Below are 16,716 nucleotides of genomic sequence, written 5' to 3' on the forward strand. Positions count from 1 at the left end.
TGTTTCAATATATAAAAGGTATCAGATGTCATCATCATTTGCAAATAAAGTATATTACTGCTGTTTAATAAACATGGCAACACACCAATAGATAAGATCTCAGCCATCCAGCTAGGATCGAATTTTGGTTTGTTTTATGCATTGATCTGTCACGAATTCGCGAATTTTTTTTAGTTTACATAATTGTACTACCGTTGGTAATTGGGAGTGATTGTGAGGAGCGGGGACGACACATGATTTTCTTTTTTCCTTTCTTTTTTTTTTTTTTTTTCTAAAAAAAAACGATCCAAAAGAATGCCAACAACAAAAAGACTTAAATGTTTACTAGAGGAACATTATAAAATACCTTTTCCCATATTGTCTATACTTGTGGGTAATTTACCCCAAGTCTCCAGCGCTATTAAAGATGTCACGGACGAAACGTTAGAAGACTCACAAATTATTAAAGCACCCAAAGAAGGTAAATAAAAAAAAAAGACATTTTTTTTTTCAGGCTCCCCATTAGGTAAAAAAAAAAAAAAAGAAGCTAATGGTGATAAACAGACGGTTGGAATAAAGTCGGTATGGATGACATGGATGAGGTTTGAATGAATGCTTTCTTTTCTTTTTTTTTTTTAAAAAAAACTTACTCTTTTTTTTTCATTAGGAACCTGTGCCTTCGGCAGCCGACATTATTACACGATCGCCTTCACCCAACATACCCATCCATGATAGCTATTTAATATCCTGTTCAGCAGGAGGAAAGAGTATCTTACTAGCTTACAAGACAAAGTTCGTCATGGTCAAATTAAATAACGAAGGTGAATATTCCGCTATAGGTCAAGGTTCTGGTTGTCAACAACCTGGGTAAAGATTTTTTAAAAAAAAAAACGCATGAAAAAAAAAAAAAAATCTCACCACCAACATTTTTTACTTGGTAGTGAAGAGATCACATCGATATTGTGTCTACCATTATTTGTACCATCCACTCGATTAACGTAATGTTTTATTGTCTTGACAAACGATTTCCTTCCTCATCACTCATTGTTTTTTCATCTCTCTTTCTCTAGTATAAATTATGTCATGTGTGGTTATAACACAGGCTGGGTCCGTGTGTTTTCAGAGGTAAAAAAAAAAGAGAGAGAGAGAGAGGAGGAAATAACTCGCACACAAAAAAAAAAAAACTGATATATGATTAGCTTGGTGCACTCTTAACCGAACAACAACTAGAACTGACACCTGTCATTAGCATCAAAATCCGAACACCACCACCCATAGTCAAAGTATCGCAGGGTCATAAATTAACGGAAGACGAAGACATCACCATCTTATTTCGGGGTAACCGTGTCGTCAGTATCGATGGACAAAGTCTTTGGATGGTACTGAGAGTATGTGATGGTCAACGAGAAAGTGGCATTGATGCTTCTCGTATGCATACCGCTTTCACCTACAAAAAATGGGACTTACAACACCAAAAGGAGGTGAAGGATATCATTAGTTTGGGTCCTTCCCCTACTTATAGCATGACTCCCTTTCTCGATCCCACCAACACCACCACCACCACAGCAGACCTCCCTTCATCAAGAAATGCTACCTCGCGCTATATCGCTGTAGGATCACAACCGATGCTTTCTTATTACGCTACATCCGAATCGAGTCGTCCCCTCATGTCACCTACGACCATGGCCAGCTATGTCGTCTCGCGTGTCACTTCACCCGTATTTTCATTTGCAAAATCTTGGTGGGGTCATACCACACATCCATCGTCCGGACCTCAATCACCCACACCTTATGTCCCCGAGATGCATCGTCCCCCCAGTCATATTGAACCTGCTACCGTCATCCCTTCCATCTTATCCGTCAATGATCCTTTGCGACAGATCAATACGATTTCCGTCTGTCCTCCCTCCACCAGCGCACAACGCCAGACCTTGGCTGCCACATGTGACGCATTGGGTCGTGTTATTTTATGGGATGTGTTGCAAGGTGACATGATTCGCATGTGGAAGGGTGTACGTGATGCCGTCTGTGGTTGGGTCGAGGTATTTGAACATGAACTATATCAGGTCGAAAGTACCGTACCCAAGAAGGTGTTGTTGTTTTTGGTCATGTATACATCGAAACGTGGCCATCTCAAGATCTTTCAGATGCGTCATGGGAACCAAGTCGGTGCGTTTCATGTGGGTTCGGGTTGGCAACTCGTGCCATGTGCTCGTGAACCATTGGGAAGTAGTATGGTGAGTCCTGAAAGACGAAAGAGTCCAGCGGATAAAAATGAATATGGGGGACTTTCGAATTGTTTGATGGTCGGTCCGGATGGTGAGGTACGAAAAGTGAAAATTGTCTTAAAGGACGCTCAACCCACCGTGCAAATGGATGACATGCCAACCACACAGGAAGAAAACGCCTTGTGAAAAAAGAAAAAAAAAAAAGGCTGAGATACAATATTTGGCGCGAGAGACATGTCTGGGGGGACTGCTTCGCTAGTAAAAAAACAATATAATTGATACAGTGAAATTACCGGCTTTTATATAAAAAACTCCTGGTGTTTTACACTTTTACTAAATGTCGATTCCTCTAAAATAATTTTAAATGGCCAAGCGAAAAGTTGGTAAAACCTACAAAGCCTCGAAGTTTCTTTTCCGCAAAACGATTTGACAGAAAAAAACCCACATTAAACAGAATTGTCAACAGTTTAAACGACGCAATCATAAGTACAAATCCAGTTGCCTAAGTGCTCTTAATTTTTCGAGAAATATGGAATAGTTCGTAGTTGAAAAAAAATTTAAGAATGTCACTGTCACATTTGGTCTAAGAACCAGTCGATGAATTGATTGAAGATTTAGTCAAGAATCTAGTTGAGGTTTCATATAAAGATTCAACCGGGGGAAGATGGCTGACAACAGTGTACTGATCGAGTATCTTGAGATCTTTCAAAGTTTAATAAACGAACGATATTCTTCTGAATAAAACAATGGTATTTTTTGGATAGGGCTGGTGTCGTTTTTTCTTTTCTGAAGAAAAAATATAATTATTTATGTAGACCACGAGTATTTCTTTGGATTACCCGCAAAGGTTTGGGAGGATTGATGTTTTAGAAACAATTGTATTAAGAAGCTTGGAACAAAAGGCTACAATAAAAAGCCTCACGCTCGAAGAATTGTGGATATGTTCAGGTGTTGCAGGAAAAGGTTTTTTATACCTTGTGTATGCTAAATCGCCCCCCCCCCCCTTCTTTTATTTGAAATGCTAGTTGTTTTAGCTTTATAAATCAATGCAATATGGATGCTGTGACTCAAAATGTGATGCTTCATATAATGCGCATGATCCAGAAATCATTGAACAGCTCCCTCTTGAATTTAAGTTGAGTTTATGTTGTTCTTTTTTACTGAGAAAGAATGTCAAAAGTATTTGCAGACCTTCTGAAACTTGGTCCAGAGAGAGTTCAAAAGATACTTCGCGAGCTTCACCTACTTCATCATGATACAATTGAACCTGAATATCTGCTTTCTGAATACAAGAAGAGAAACGAAAATTTTCAGTATTAGAAACACTCCTACCAGAAATTTAGATAGCCAAAAGATGATTATGGATATGAAATGACAATTGCGCTTTATTCGGATCACGTAAAAGTTGGTGAAGCGTTTTTTGGAAGTGTTGTATTCGAGTCATTAAATGAAGGTGTCTAGCCAGTAGCTTTGATTGATGAAATGATTCGCATAATATATAGTTGTTATATTTACCCTTGGCTGCCTAATGATGCCAATGACATATAGTCCTCATCTACCCGGGTTGCTCTTTTACAGTGAAACCCTAAATTACTGACCGTATTTTAGCAGTTTCCTATGGGCTTGATAATAGTTATATGCGGTTATCAACTATATCGAGATATGAATTTGTTTTTTGTATCTAATCCATATGCGATTTACCACACATACGTTTTCCCGTATTTTTATACATGTGTATATCTGGTAATTTGTACAAAGGCATCGTAATAATATAAAAATATAACATTTTACGATTGGCTATGATACTGATACTGATGGAAAGATTCATTCGTATGAACCAATAAAATGAATAATGGAGACTGGTTTTTTTAATGAAAAAACCCAAAGTTGCCAATGTATTGTTTCTCTTTCGTGCTCTTCTCGTTAATGAAGCGTAAACATTCACCATCCGACAATAGCACAGGAGAACGTAAGTAGATACTAGCTCCTAGTAAAGCAATAGATGACTGACCTAAAACAATTAAAGCATCCTCCGTAACAAAGCGGTTGGACAAGAGAAAGGGTAGAGAAGGTACATAAAATTTTCATTTACCTATAATTTTCTGTTTTTCATAATGCGTCTATGATTAGGGCAACTAGATGAGCAGCTGCTTCGTTTTTCTTGCCAAGATGTTGACATAAACATTACTTCTCCTACCATACCTATTGATAACAGTTTTCGTGATATAATTCTTAATGCAATGAACAACTATACGCATAGTTTTAATGAAAGTATTAAGAGCACTGTCAAGTTTCTGAAGAAACATAAAATACATGTAGTTCGTAAACAAATGGACGAAAATATCGACATAATGATGGTTACTTCACCCATACAATACTTGGTTGGGGTTCTTAATGGAAAATTGGAGAATAATTTTGTGTTGCATTCAAATAGGCATCCAAATCTCACTGTTATTCCAAAAGACATGCTATTGCTTTACGCTTTTAGTCAAGTCTATGGGTATACAATCTACTGCTTTTCAAGCAGGTCTAAACCAGCAATAATTCATCCCAACAACAAGCACCGTCAAGACCGCTCTTTACCGTACTTAGGTGTATTAAAATCAATTAATTCGTATACTGGTACTGTTGAATGGTTTGGATTGGAACTCAAAAACAGACCCAAAGATATGTCAGATGATACCACCCCCACCATTGAAATTCCCAAGAATATTGTAGCTAAAAAACGAGCCTCAGACGAGAAAAAACCTAGAGCAAAGAGACAAAGTGTCTCCTCTGTTATAGATGATGAAATAATTAGGCTGCTTGTTGAAGAAACGAACACATTATATCAAAAGAAATGGTCCAAGTTCAAAATTGACAAGCACAAAACCTTATCTGAAAATATACAAAGATTTTCATCAACTCTATCAACGAAACAGTTTCCAACAGGCTCTGCTGGTATTGTAAAAACAAAGATTGAGCAATTGATCAGGCAGAATCACTTCCCGACCGTTAAGCTCGAAGATGTACCAACGTCAGCATTGTGGGTGCAACAAAAAATCAATCGACTCAAACAAAATGGCAAAATCAGCATCGATAAATGTATCAGTGACTTTATTATGGGTTTAAACTTAGAATCATCAATACAAGATAGTGCGCCTGAGGATACAGATACGGCAATCGATGAAAAGGAAGACCAAGATGTAGAAGATAATGCTTATAGAACAGTCAGTAGAAGCCTAAAACGAGTAATTAATAAAGACTTGGACTATAGCATCTTTTTGAAAAAGCTCGAAGATCTGCAAGAGATCTGTGATAAATGCTGTTCGGGCCTTTCGAAAGCAACGGAGATTTTGGTTGACGGTATTACATCAGGTGATATTCTTCCTTCTAGAGAGCGCACCTTTTTTGATTTTCAATTCATTGATTTTCACTCACTCAAAATTGACACTGGCGAAGAGAAAATTGCGATTGTAGATGACAGTGATGAAACGTTTTTAAAAAAAAGTGATATATTTACGTTTAAAGGCTTTTGGAAATTGCTTTCCAGTTCAGTAGGTAGAAAAAAACCACACGAGTATAAACACCCGTAAGTAGATATGCTTAATTATTATATTGAGAGCAGTGATTCCTAACTTATTTTACTCGTCATATAGGGTGATTGACTACGTATCAAGAAAAATATCAAGCGAAAACTATTGTGACTTTACAACCACACCAACTTTAGTTTCTGCGTGTAAACAGTTCTTTACCAACTTTTCAAACATGTGGACCTATCAAAGATTTGTTTCTGATTTGAGAGTCACACTTACCCTTATTTTACGCTTGCATCTTTGTCCGAAGAAATCCCATCGTCTGAACCATCCACATGCATCAAAGAAGCAGAAACAAAATTCACAAAAATCCCTCAAAACAGTTAAAAAGCGACACCAAAAAAGGGTCATGATAGATTTGTTTGACGCGATTGCAAAATATAACGCAGGAAAGCTGAACAAAATACATGTTGTGGAGAAACTTATCGACGGTGTTTTCAATTCTTGTGAGAGGGGCCGTTCAGATTTGGAACCACCTGTAAATAAAGATGATAATTCCAACGAATTTGAAGGTAATAATTAATGGGACACAGTCATACGTATTGTTTTTAAAAATCTTCGTTTTTATAATTTTTACACAAAGAAGACGCCGAAGATTTTAATGAGAATGACGAAGATTTAGTAATAATTGATAATGTTACTGAGTTAGATACCAATGATAACGATGTCAAAGACCTGTCAGCCAAAGAGATTAAAGCTTTGTGTGCAGTATGCACAATGTTGATTACGTCCCCTTCCATCGAAGGAAATGTAGACGCAGCCTATATCAAAAAGCAACTTTATTACGATAAGCAAGAATCTATACCCGCCCATGCATTAGACACTTCTGCTAGAATAGTCAACGAGTTACGACTAATAAGTTGTAAAAAAGATGAGAAAAACGCTTTCAGATTTTTTCAGATGCGCAAAATCAGAAACTCACTGGTCAAGTTTGTTGGTCCGACGGGTACAAGATTTAAGGAGAATCGAATGTTTCCAAAGAAGGTCGAAGAAAAGCAAAAGATGTCTATCAATGTTGATGCCAGGACCTTATATCTTTTATTTGCTAAAGAGTACAACATTTTTAAGCTCGATGGTGTAAATATGTTTACGAGTTCGGCAACAATCAAGTCCATAGAGGACAAGAGGGCGGTTTTTTCAAACTTTTTCAATTTAAACATGATTGAAAGAATTATCCAGGAACAAAAACTAACCCCAATGTATTCATTTAAGTTTTGTCATAAGTACAGCCTAAACTTTCTTGGGTATAAAAACTTGCAAAAGGAAGAAGTGCCGCACGTTATTTCTACAAGTAGTTTCACCTCCATGGACAGTAATACAGAAAATAGGAAACTGAAGGTCGAACGTCTTCACAAAGAAATTAAAGAAGAAAAAGCATTGCAAGTCCGTCTGAGTAAAAACGTTCGTGAAATAGAAAATACTAGAATGGATCTTGGCCAGACCTTTAGAAAAAACCAAAAGCTAGGTACAATGACTTGTGATTCAAACCTCTATCGAAACTTGAAGACCATCCGCAAGGAATGTAACGCAGTATACAGTCAACTTCTTTCTCTAAATAAATCAATCAAGACCAAGAGCTCAGAAATGTATTACTTAAACAAAGGGATACATAATCAGAATGAACCAACCCCAACAGCTGGTATATGTCTTTCTGAAAAATCACAAAATAGCATCATATCAGGCCAAGCAATTATTCAAGGCTTAGATCCAGGTGTTGTAACAACTGCTTCAATCAGTGCAACCAAATCTTCTTCTATGTTTCAAAGTATTAATAGGTATAGCGCACTGGAAAGTCTGGAAAATTGTGACCACGATGTCGAAAATGAAGTGACCTTTGAACTGACGGCAAAGCGAGTAAATAGCGCTATACTAGACACCAAGCACATGATACAGAGACAAAGAAAAATTAAAAACAAAAAGGAGCTTACACCGTCGTATCTAAACCAGCGTCAAGTCACTAGGAGTATTCGTCTGAAAAGATATTACCAGCATCTGCATTCCTCATATAGGCAGAAACTGTTCCGACTTTTAGGTAACTCTGGTAAAAACCGTAGCGTCATATCATTTCTGGGAAACTGGTCTGGTGTTTCGACTTACATAAAGGGTCATACTAGAAGAAGCTTAGACCCTTTTATAACACAACTAAAAAGTGTAGAATTGGACAGTTTTGCGGTGGTTGATGAGTACAAGTCAACAGTGACATGCAGCTCATGTTTTTCTTGCACAAGTAAGCAACTTGTCAGGAGAAACGGCAAAATCAAAAGGCTCAAAGGGGCAGTAGTTTGCAACAACTCGAAGTGCCCAAGAAGAATCTCTTCAAAATCAACAACCATTAACCGTGATCAAAACGGTGCAAAAAACATTGGGTTAATTGGTTTTTCTTCCATAGTCTCGATCGATGCTCAGCCGCTTCCGCCATTTAGGCGTACCTTTTATAATACACATAAGTATGGCGACGGCAAACACATATAATTGTACAGATACTAACATCATTTCGTTTAAAAGGTATGACTTATCAAATAAATACCAACAAGCCAGTCTGGCTACGTCGGTTGGTCCGGTTGATCCGGTGACTCAATTTTCCGAGTGATTGTCCCCCCAGACATGTCTCTCGCGCCCAATATTTTATGCACAGACCTCAATTGTTGGAAATACAAAAAAAAAAACTTAATAAAAAAATGATGTGCATTTTTTTTTTTTTTTTTTATGTATGTAATAAATTTTTTTTTTAAGAGGCACCAGCAACGGCCAACTTCTTCAAATGTTCCATAAACACTTGCAAACTGACATCATCGGTGAGGACGACGGCACCTGCAGCAGCACTGTAAGGACTGCCTGAGGTATGCGTGGTGGAAGGATTTAATTTGGAAAGCAAGAAACGAGCTTGAGAACCTCCTTGATCACAATCAATGTAACGAGGCACAGGGAATCTCTCCAACAATAAGTCTTGGGCGTCTAAAACGGGGGCTTCCAACAGAGCCTTGAAGTTTTCGTATCCTTCTTGGTCTTGATATCCTGCTTTACGCCATTGTGCAATCGTCTCACCGTGGAAAATTAAGATGTGGAAAAACGTATCCAATAATAAAATCGCGTCGGGTTTAATCGAGATCGAATCTAATAATACAGGTTGAGGTGGTGTGTCAAAGCTATAAGATGTCAATGTAGGTTGAATCATGATGAGTGATGAATCCACGTTTTCACGGTTCAAAGTATGACTATAAAAAAGAAGTTTCAGTGGACAATGAACAAACAAAAACAAATATATAAAGTTTTTTTTTTTTTACCGGTAGAATGCAGTTTCATCGGGCGAGTTATTAAAGACTTGCAAGAATTGAGAACGTCTTAAATGAAACATAAACTGAGGATAAATTGAAAAGTTTTCGGACAATCTGAAAGAATGAGGATCGTCTTTACGATAGTCAGCAAATCGTTGACAGAGACGGATCAACATACGATCCAACCAGCGTAACACATCGGGTCCATCATCAATTTCGCCCTTGAAGACAGCAATACGTGACATAAGAACAGCAGAGGTCTCTTGATCAAATGAGTTGGCAATCTCTGGACTCTGTCCCTCTGCAAAGTTACGAGCTACGGTGGTCACACGAAGACGGAATTGACCGGTAGAATGTTGATAATGCGTGACGAATTGGATCAATCCACGCGAACCTGCTTGGAAGGGAGCAGAAGGTTGGTTGACAACCTCAAAATACACGGCATTCGTGGTTTCATGGTTCAAGGAACACATCTTCCAGGCTGAAGTGTTACCAATACCAATCTCGGTTTCTCCCACAAAGGCTGTCTTCTTGTTGGCAGATACGGCATGACCAATCATACCACATACCTTTAATTCACGCGTCGTTTGTACATCCATCGTCGCATTAAAACCCATCTGCAAATGTCCCTGAGCATCCTTTTGGAAAATACGGTGGAAACTTTGCTTAAAGATAGCCGTATTAAAAGAATCCGCCAAAATCATGAATCCACCTGTATGATTGACCATCGATCGCATTTCCAATAAACCAATTTGATCCAAACAACCAGCAAAAATATCGATGGTATGTCCATTTTGTGAAGCACGCTTGGCTAATGCCTCATAGAACTTGGTAGCCTTCTTATAATGTTTGGCGGACTCTCTTTCGATATCGTGATGAGATCGAATAGGCTCTCTTAATTCGTTACTGACAACCATACCAGGTCCCTCTGAGGCAGCACCACCGGAAAACAACATCATGCGTGCACCCGTGTTGGGGAAAGAAGTCTCTAAAAGACCCACGGCAACACTCATAGCAACACCCGTACATCTTTCAGGTCGCTTATCATCGGCCACGGGCCAAGGATCACGTTGAAGATTTTCCAAGATGGATGTCAATACAAATTCACAATCCTTGACAGGAAGCAAGAATCTTTTTTTTAAAAAAAAAACGACGAAAAGGTTAGTGCCTCTTTCTTTATCTCAGTTCTTTTTCTTTTTTTATATAATATATACCTGTTGGCAGCCATTTGAGGACCAGGTCTGTTCTGTTGAGCAGAAGCACCAGGAGCAGGACGAGAAGGATTGTTAGTTAAACCCAACATTTCTTGAATTTGCTTTGCAGCATAATCCTTTGTTCCACGGAAAACAAAGGATTTGGGACAATCGGCAAAACCCAATTCATGGACTTGTGTCTATATCACATTGGTTCAGTTTTTTTTTTGTTTTGTTGTTGTATTGATAATTTTTTTTTTCTTTACCATTGTGCCAAATGTGATTAAACCAACCCAAGCATACTCAGGCAATAAACTCAAACTGACAATCAGACTTTCCTTGAGAGCTTTTAAATCCTCTTCTTCGAGACAAGTGTCGACAACAAATAAAAAGATGGGTGGAATTTGAGCGACGCGGTTCAAATTATATTCGATGGTGGTATATTTAGGCAAGAGTTCGGCAGGAAGATTCGTGTTGGAAATATCCTTGTAGTGAGGTGGAAGTGCGTTTCTCTGAAGACAGAAGGGACAAATCCAAAGTTTTCCACGTACATCGATTTGACTAGACAACCCAAGTTTTTGTAAGATGAAAATTAAATAAATACACACAATCTAAACTCTTAATTACCAGTAAGGGTTCAAGATGGCTCGACAGGGAGCTTTACAGGCAACAGGCTCATACCAAATAGGGTTTGTTACAAAGTCTTCGCGTTCCTTTAAAGGTGTATAAAGACAGGCGATAGGTACAACAGCTTTAGTAGCTTCAGTACGTGAAGATGGCCAAGCATTCCACGAGAAACGGATTCCGTCCTACATTTTGATTAAAAAAACCTTTTAGATGTCCCATTCTTTTTCCTTTTTTTTTCTTCTTCTTCTTTTTACTTGTTCTTCAATTTCGTCAAAGTTCATTATATTTAGATGATTAAAATAATAAAAAGGGTTCAATTTTTTTTTTTTTTTACTTTTTGCCACCCACCCACAACAGAAGATTAAAAGTCCGTTTCGAAAAATACAGGTCAAAGCGGGCCTTGAAGAATTTTATTTGTAACAGAGCATTATTACATAAAAAAAAATAAAGCTGTTACAAGTAAATAGTGAGGGCGTTCATTATAAAAACAGGAGAACCCTCCCTCACGTATCTCTCTTTTTTTTTTAATTCACACAACTCTTTTTATATTTTACTATGATGAAACCATCCTTGACAGAAGTCATTGAAGTATCTTCGGATGACGAAGAAGAAAAGAATGATTGTCATGACAATGAAAAGAAGGAGGAGGAACTAGTAGGCTACAACGATGACGACAATAAACAAAAGAACGACGTATCCGATACAACGGATTCTTCAGACTCTGAAGGGTCCGAGTACAGAAACCCAAGTACAGAAGAAGAAGATTCAAGTGAAGAAGAAAAGTTACACGTAGGACGTTCTAGAGTCTTTGTGGATATCGAGGCCCGATTGGAACGAAGGACGAAAATAAGGCGACTTTCTTTCCTTATTTAAACATTTATCAATAAAAAAAAGAAAGAGAGAGTTCTCCTACCCCCCCATATGCATGCACATGTTCTACGCAACTGGTTGGGTTATCCGGCATTTTTTTTTTTTATTATTCAATGAACCCTCATCTCCTCCTCCTCCCTCCTCGGTACATTCTCTCATGTGACTTACCGCGGAACAATTTTTTTATCCACTCTTAAAGGGATCATGTCCATTCCAACACACATGAAATCATTCACACGTAGCGTTCCTTTTAGGGTAATATTTAAGCACTGTGCAATAACCCATCCAAATGTGTACCCATGACAATACTTCTCTTTTATCTCCAAGACAATTTTTTTTTTATAGTCAGAGATAGAAATCGATGAGTAAGATCAGTGTAATCAAAATGTGTAAATATTATCTATCAATCTTTTACACGTGAGATAAAAAAAAAAAAAAAAACCCTTTAATTCATGCTCGAAAAACTATTTCACACGGCCAAAAAAAAAAAAAAAAAATAACCATCATGTAGGTAAGGGTGGTCTAAATGAAAACGGATTCTACTAAATGAGTCTTTTTTTGAGAAGACGTGGTAAGTGTCACTTGTGTATAAATGCCGCGGAATGAATTTATTTTAGAGAAGAGACTCAGCCACTTGAAAAGACATCACGTGTATAAAAAAAAAAAAAAAAACGCACGTTCGGCATTTTACTTTAGAAGGGTCTTACGGGGAAAAAGTATCCATCGGAGAGGAAAGAGAGAGAGAGAGCTAAATTCTAATTTTTTTTTTTTTTTTTTTATCAGATCTTTTTAAAATCTGGGGTAAGGCTTCTCGGAAAAAGTCGGGGGAAACGTGCAAACGGGACAAACCGTGAATAATGAGAGAGAGAGAGAGAAACAATAAATTTTTTTTTTTATTTATTTATTTTAGAAATTTAGAAACAAAATATATATATATATTTTTTTTTAAATGATGGTAGTTAGAGCTGTCATTGTAGAATGGTTTGGTATCATGATGGGTCTGCAGTAATCTCGAGTTAATAAGGCCTTCACCACCGCGGATTTTTTAGTCGATTACAAGTAAATTTTTGTATCCTCATGATCTGATTGGCTGAAAAATAAAAAAATAGAAAATAATAAAAAAGCTAAAAATACAATGGTCGTGTGCAACTAGAATGCTCATAAATAGGTGTGTTTGTTGCACGAAATCCCTGTCTTTGAAATATTTAGATGTTCTTTATTTAAGCTGTGTCAGGAGCATAGTTGTGTTAAATTTATATGGGTTGATAATCTTGTTTCCATTGACATCTTTGTTGAACATATCAAGAGCACCCTTTGGAATAAGTTTATCTGCCTCAATTTCGATAAACCCATCAGTTGTGCAGCTAATAGGCTGTCCGGTTCTACCAGTAACATCAGGTTGAAATCGCTGCAAAGTAACCAATTTACCATTGTTTTTGGTGATCTCACCTACAAATACTGATGTGTTGTTATCTATGCAGACAGAAAACAAACCACAAACACCCACTGAAAAGGTATTTACCCCCGAGTAGTTGTTATCGGCAAACTCACGGGAGCTACCAAACATTTCCAAGAAAAAGTCATCACCTGCCATATCAATATAATTTTTGAGCTTCGAGCCGTACCGGACCCTCTTTATATCTTTGCTCACCCAAGACCCTCCATCGACAATATGTCTAAGTAGCTCTTGCTTACCAAATTTCAGCGCAAGGCTTTTGGACGTATCTTTTCTGTTTGTGTGGAATAGATGTTCACGTAAAAATTTGTTGAATTGCTCACCTTTTTCTGTTTCATAGTGTAAAGCGCACCCAAAATTGATCAGATCATCACGAAGATGATGCAAGAGGTGCATCTTAGGTTTACATGAATATGGCGTGGGGTTTGAGATTGCAAGATCAAAGGCATGGATTCTCTTCGTTAACTCATGTATGACTTCATGCACATCATTCACATACTTACTAAACCCCATGTGCACACGACGGACAAAAACTAATGAGCACAGCTCACCCAACTTGCTTAGAGGCTTGTTAAGTTCGATGATTTCAGCATCACGAACTGGATCGACAAATAATTGCGAAATGATCAATGGCAGAATTTGAAGCAATTGTTTATAATCTCGGCCAAGAAACGATCCACAATGTTTGAGCTGTCTTGAGAAATTACGGCTGTAATTTTTGCAGGATTCATAGCGTTTCACTGCAGTTATCAAGATCGCCATGGCCGATTTGTTCTTTGAAAGTGTCACCTTTATCAAATGGTTCACGAGATACTTACCAACACCAAGCAAAATTGTGTGAAGAATTTCCACTGGTGTATCTTCTGCAGGATTATAGCTGGCCAATTCTAGTAATCTTTCACTCCCACCAAGATTTCGATAGCTCAAAAGCTTTGCTGCAACAGGGAATTCTACAGCATTGGTGATGACTGCATTTGGATCCAAAGCGAGAACATAGTCGCCTTTGGTTCTATTATTGTATTTGGCGAGTAACTGTTCAGGAGTCACTGCGTAAATTTCGTTTTTGCGCTTTTTAATGTTACGGAAGTAACATTTTCTACACGGAAAAACTGTTGTCATCCCAAGTATGCCGCAGATGTCTGAATGGGCTGGGTTATCGGCCATAATGAACATTAATGGCGCTGTTACTAGAATCATTTCATTTTCTTCTGCTGAATACATTAGTACACCCTTCTCAAGTATCTTTAAGTCATCAACAATGAAAGGAATGATACTTAAGGCATTAATTCCATCTGTCTTGGGCGCCGTCCAAATGAAGCAAGTGTTTTCCCTTTTCGATCTGTCTTCAAAAGGCAATCCAGCAAAGTTCATAGACCAACTTTCGTACGGATTGTGCTGCTTTGACATATTTCCTGAATAGTCATCAGAAAATAAAGTAATTGGCGTTACCTTGACTTTATAATACTGATTCTGAACAACGTTTCCATTGCTGTCACACTTGTTACGTTTCAAAGGAGATTTGCTAAGAACTAAAGATTCATGCAAATAATCCAGTCCTTGACCATCACAATCCAAAGAAAAGCATTTGCTACCGCATACATTGGATTCGTAATGTCCTCCTAATTGGACCAAGGGAATCTCCATGGTAATTGTTGAAATCCCAAAGCAATCGTCTTGCTTAAAAACACGGTAGCCTGCAGCGAGTCGAATTTGATTCTTTGTATGAAACGACTTGATCAAGAAAAGGTCTTTACTTCTCAAGTAGACAAAGTCTCCAACCCAGTAATCTTTTCCCATTTCAGTTACCATAGGGTGTTGGAATGAAGGGTTTTCTTTCCACTTTTTACCTTGATGAAGATCAAGCGATTGATCAGGTGTATGATCGGGAAGCTTGGTAATTTTACTGGCCTTCGTTGGGTTCGATGTTGCTAGTCTGATATGCTCAGAAGGCAGATTCAAGAAGACTTTTCTTTCGACCATTTCATCTTTATTTTGGAGCTTATTAAAGGCTTTGACAGTGGTAGTTTTTGTATCCGTTTTAAAAACAGGGATATTATTGCCTTTGCGAGATTGATAATTCCAAAGATTGTCCAGAGCCGGAAGTTCGAAACTTCTGTTCTCTTCTACAGCATTATCTTTTAATTTGAGCAACAAGTTCATGGTGTAAAGCATTTTCTTTAATTGTCTTCTGGATAACTGGTCGTCGTCTCCATTTACAAGAGCTTGCAAAACAAAATTTTGGGTAGTGTTGAAAGGATAGTTTGATTCAACGAAGTTGTTCCATTCAACACCAGAGGAGGCCTCCCAAATGGGTACCATACCATTAAATGTATTAATATCGTTGGTTGCATCTTCGGTATTAGCTTCGTTCTGAACTGCACTAAATCTTCCAACAAAAAATTCGGTAGCAGTGCCGTTGAGTGTGCTTTCATTGACTTGCTCTCTTTCTGACTCTGATTCATCATCAGAATCATTATCATCGATTTCACTAGAAGTTTCAATATCTTCCTCGTTATACTGATCCTCAATACTGTTCAATAACAGATCTTCGGATACTTGAATGTTTTCATCTGATAAATCAACAATTGATTCGGGGTCGTTATCTTCAGAAATCGAAATGTTACTGGGAGTTATAGGAGTGACTTTTGCTGACAGTGCTTTTTGGTGACCAGCAGTACGACAGTGACGCTTGATGTTCTGTGAAACTATTGTTTTTTGGCATTCAGCACAATAAATTGTTTGGCGAGCCTTTTCAGTTTTTTTGATTCCACGGAATTTATGTTCGAACATCTTGAATTAAGAAAAAGGAACAGCTTCTCTTTTTGGCCTTTGACCTTTCAAATACTCTTAATGGTGACTGTTTTTGGCATAAAGGTAAAAATTTTTTATTAAGTTTTCTTCAATAACCTTCATTCGTTTTTTGTTTTTTTTACATTGATTGAACTTATTACGAGGTATTTAGAGCAACTACTGCTACAGAATATATAGATTAACATTTTCATAGCTTCCGATCAATATTATAAGAATGTCAGGAGAATAGTAAGACAATACATGTCCATTTATAAAGTCCAATGTCGTTTCACCCGTATAGACCATAACCTGCGATTAACTGGTAAATATGAATAACTTATCTAAGTAATGTGTTTTCTTATTGTTATTTTACACTATAGAGAATCACGTTCGTGTTCGGCCCATGACCAAATGATTTATAAGGTATTTTATGACATGTAATCGCGCAAAAAGAAAATTTTCTAATAGAAATTTGATTACTGTAGACAAGCAAGATAACATAACCATCGTAGAGGTATGTAGGATAATATAATCGTTTGTCATGATCGCTAATCTCTCCTATTTGTTTTATAGAACATTCAATTTGGCCCTATACGTTACCGTCTGGATTATGTAATCCAATTCCAGTGTTTTTCTTAGTGGGATGTAAGCTGTACTGATTGGTTCTGCAACCGTCTGTCTGCCTGGTCAAAGCTTGTATAGTTTTTATTTGCCAATCAATGT

At 37.6% G+C, this 16,716-nt stretch overlaps 5 protein-coding genes across 5 annotated transcripts; 2 read left to right on the top strand and 3 right to left on the bottom strand.

The window, feature by feature from the left end:
* Window positions 1-294: 294 nt before the first annotated feature.
* EV154DRAFT_563570 (Rab3 GTPase-activating protein regulatory subunit N-terminus-domain-containing protein) lies at window positions 295-2,393 on the top strand (the record flags this gene model as incomplete). The annotated part of the gene is made up of 6 exons (XM_051605794.1): window positions 295-460; window positions 544-581; window positions 647-846; window positions 921-977; window positions 1,050-1,104; window positions 1,179-2,393. The coding sequence occupies 6 exons, from the start codon at window positions 295-297 to the stop codon at window positions 2,391-2,393; spliced, it is 1,731 nt and encodes a 576-aa protein (XP_051457513.1).
* Window positions 2,394-3,243: 850 nt separating this feature from the next.
* EV154DRAFT_481499 (uncharacterized protein) lies at window positions 3,244-3,751 on the bottom strand (the record flags this gene model as incomplete). Its single annotated transcript, XM_051598392.1, has 2 exons — window positions 3,244-3,535; window positions 3,723-3,751. The coding sequence occupies 2 exons, from the start codon at window positions 3,749-3,751 to the stop codon at window positions 3,244-3,246; spliced, it is 321 nt and encodes a 106-aa protein (XP_051457514.1).
* A 382-nt stretch (window positions 3,752-4,133) lies between these two features.
* On the top strand, window positions 4,134-7,907 carry EV154DRAFT_588776 (uncharacterized protein; the record flags this gene model as incomplete). The annotated part of the gene is made up of 6 exons (XM_051606835.1): window positions 4,134-4,176; window positions 4,234-4,278; window positions 4,338-5,778; window positions 5,846-6,294; window positions 6,366-7,823; window positions 7,897-7,907. The coding sequence occupies 6 exons, from the start codon at window positions 4,134-4,136 to the stop codon at window positions 7,905-7,907; spliced, it is 3,447 nt and encodes a 1,148-aa protein (XP_051457515.1).
* A 603-nt stretch (window positions 7,908-8,510) lies between these two features.
* Window positions 8,511-11,158, bottom strand: EV154DRAFT_563572 (protein transporter SEC23; the record flags this gene model as incomplete). The annotated part of the gene is made up of 6 exons (XM_051605795.1): window positions 8,511-8,997; window positions 9,067-10,188; window positions 10,272-10,450; window positions 10,517-10,811; window positions 10,878-11,059; window positions 11,132-11,158. The coding sequence occupies 6 exons, from the start codon at window positions 11,156-11,158 to the stop codon at window positions 8,511-8,513; spliced, it is 2,292 nt and encodes a 763-aa protein (XP_051457516.1).
* A 1,805-nt stretch (window positions 11,159-12,963) lies between these two features.
* Window positions 12,964-16,275, bottom strand: EV154DRAFT_588777 (uncharacterized protein; the record flags this gene model as incomplete). Its single annotated transcript, XM_051606836.1, has 1 exon — window positions 12,964-16,275. Exon 1 carries the CDS (start codon window positions 15,991-15,993, stop codon window positions 12,964-12,966), a length of 3,030 nt encoding a protein of 1,009 aa, XP_051457517.1. The 5' UTR covers window positions 15,994-16,275.
* Between the last annotated feature and the right edge of the window lie 441 nt (window positions 16,276-16,716).

Source organism: Mucor mucedo (assembly GCF_025094135.1).
Source record: "Mucor mucedo strain NRRL 3635 chromosome Unknown EV154scaffold_46, whole genome shotgun sequence".
Classification (NCBI taxonomy): Eukaryota; Fungi; Mucoromycota; class Mucoromycetes; order Mucorales; family Mucoraceae; genus Mucor; species Mucor mucedo.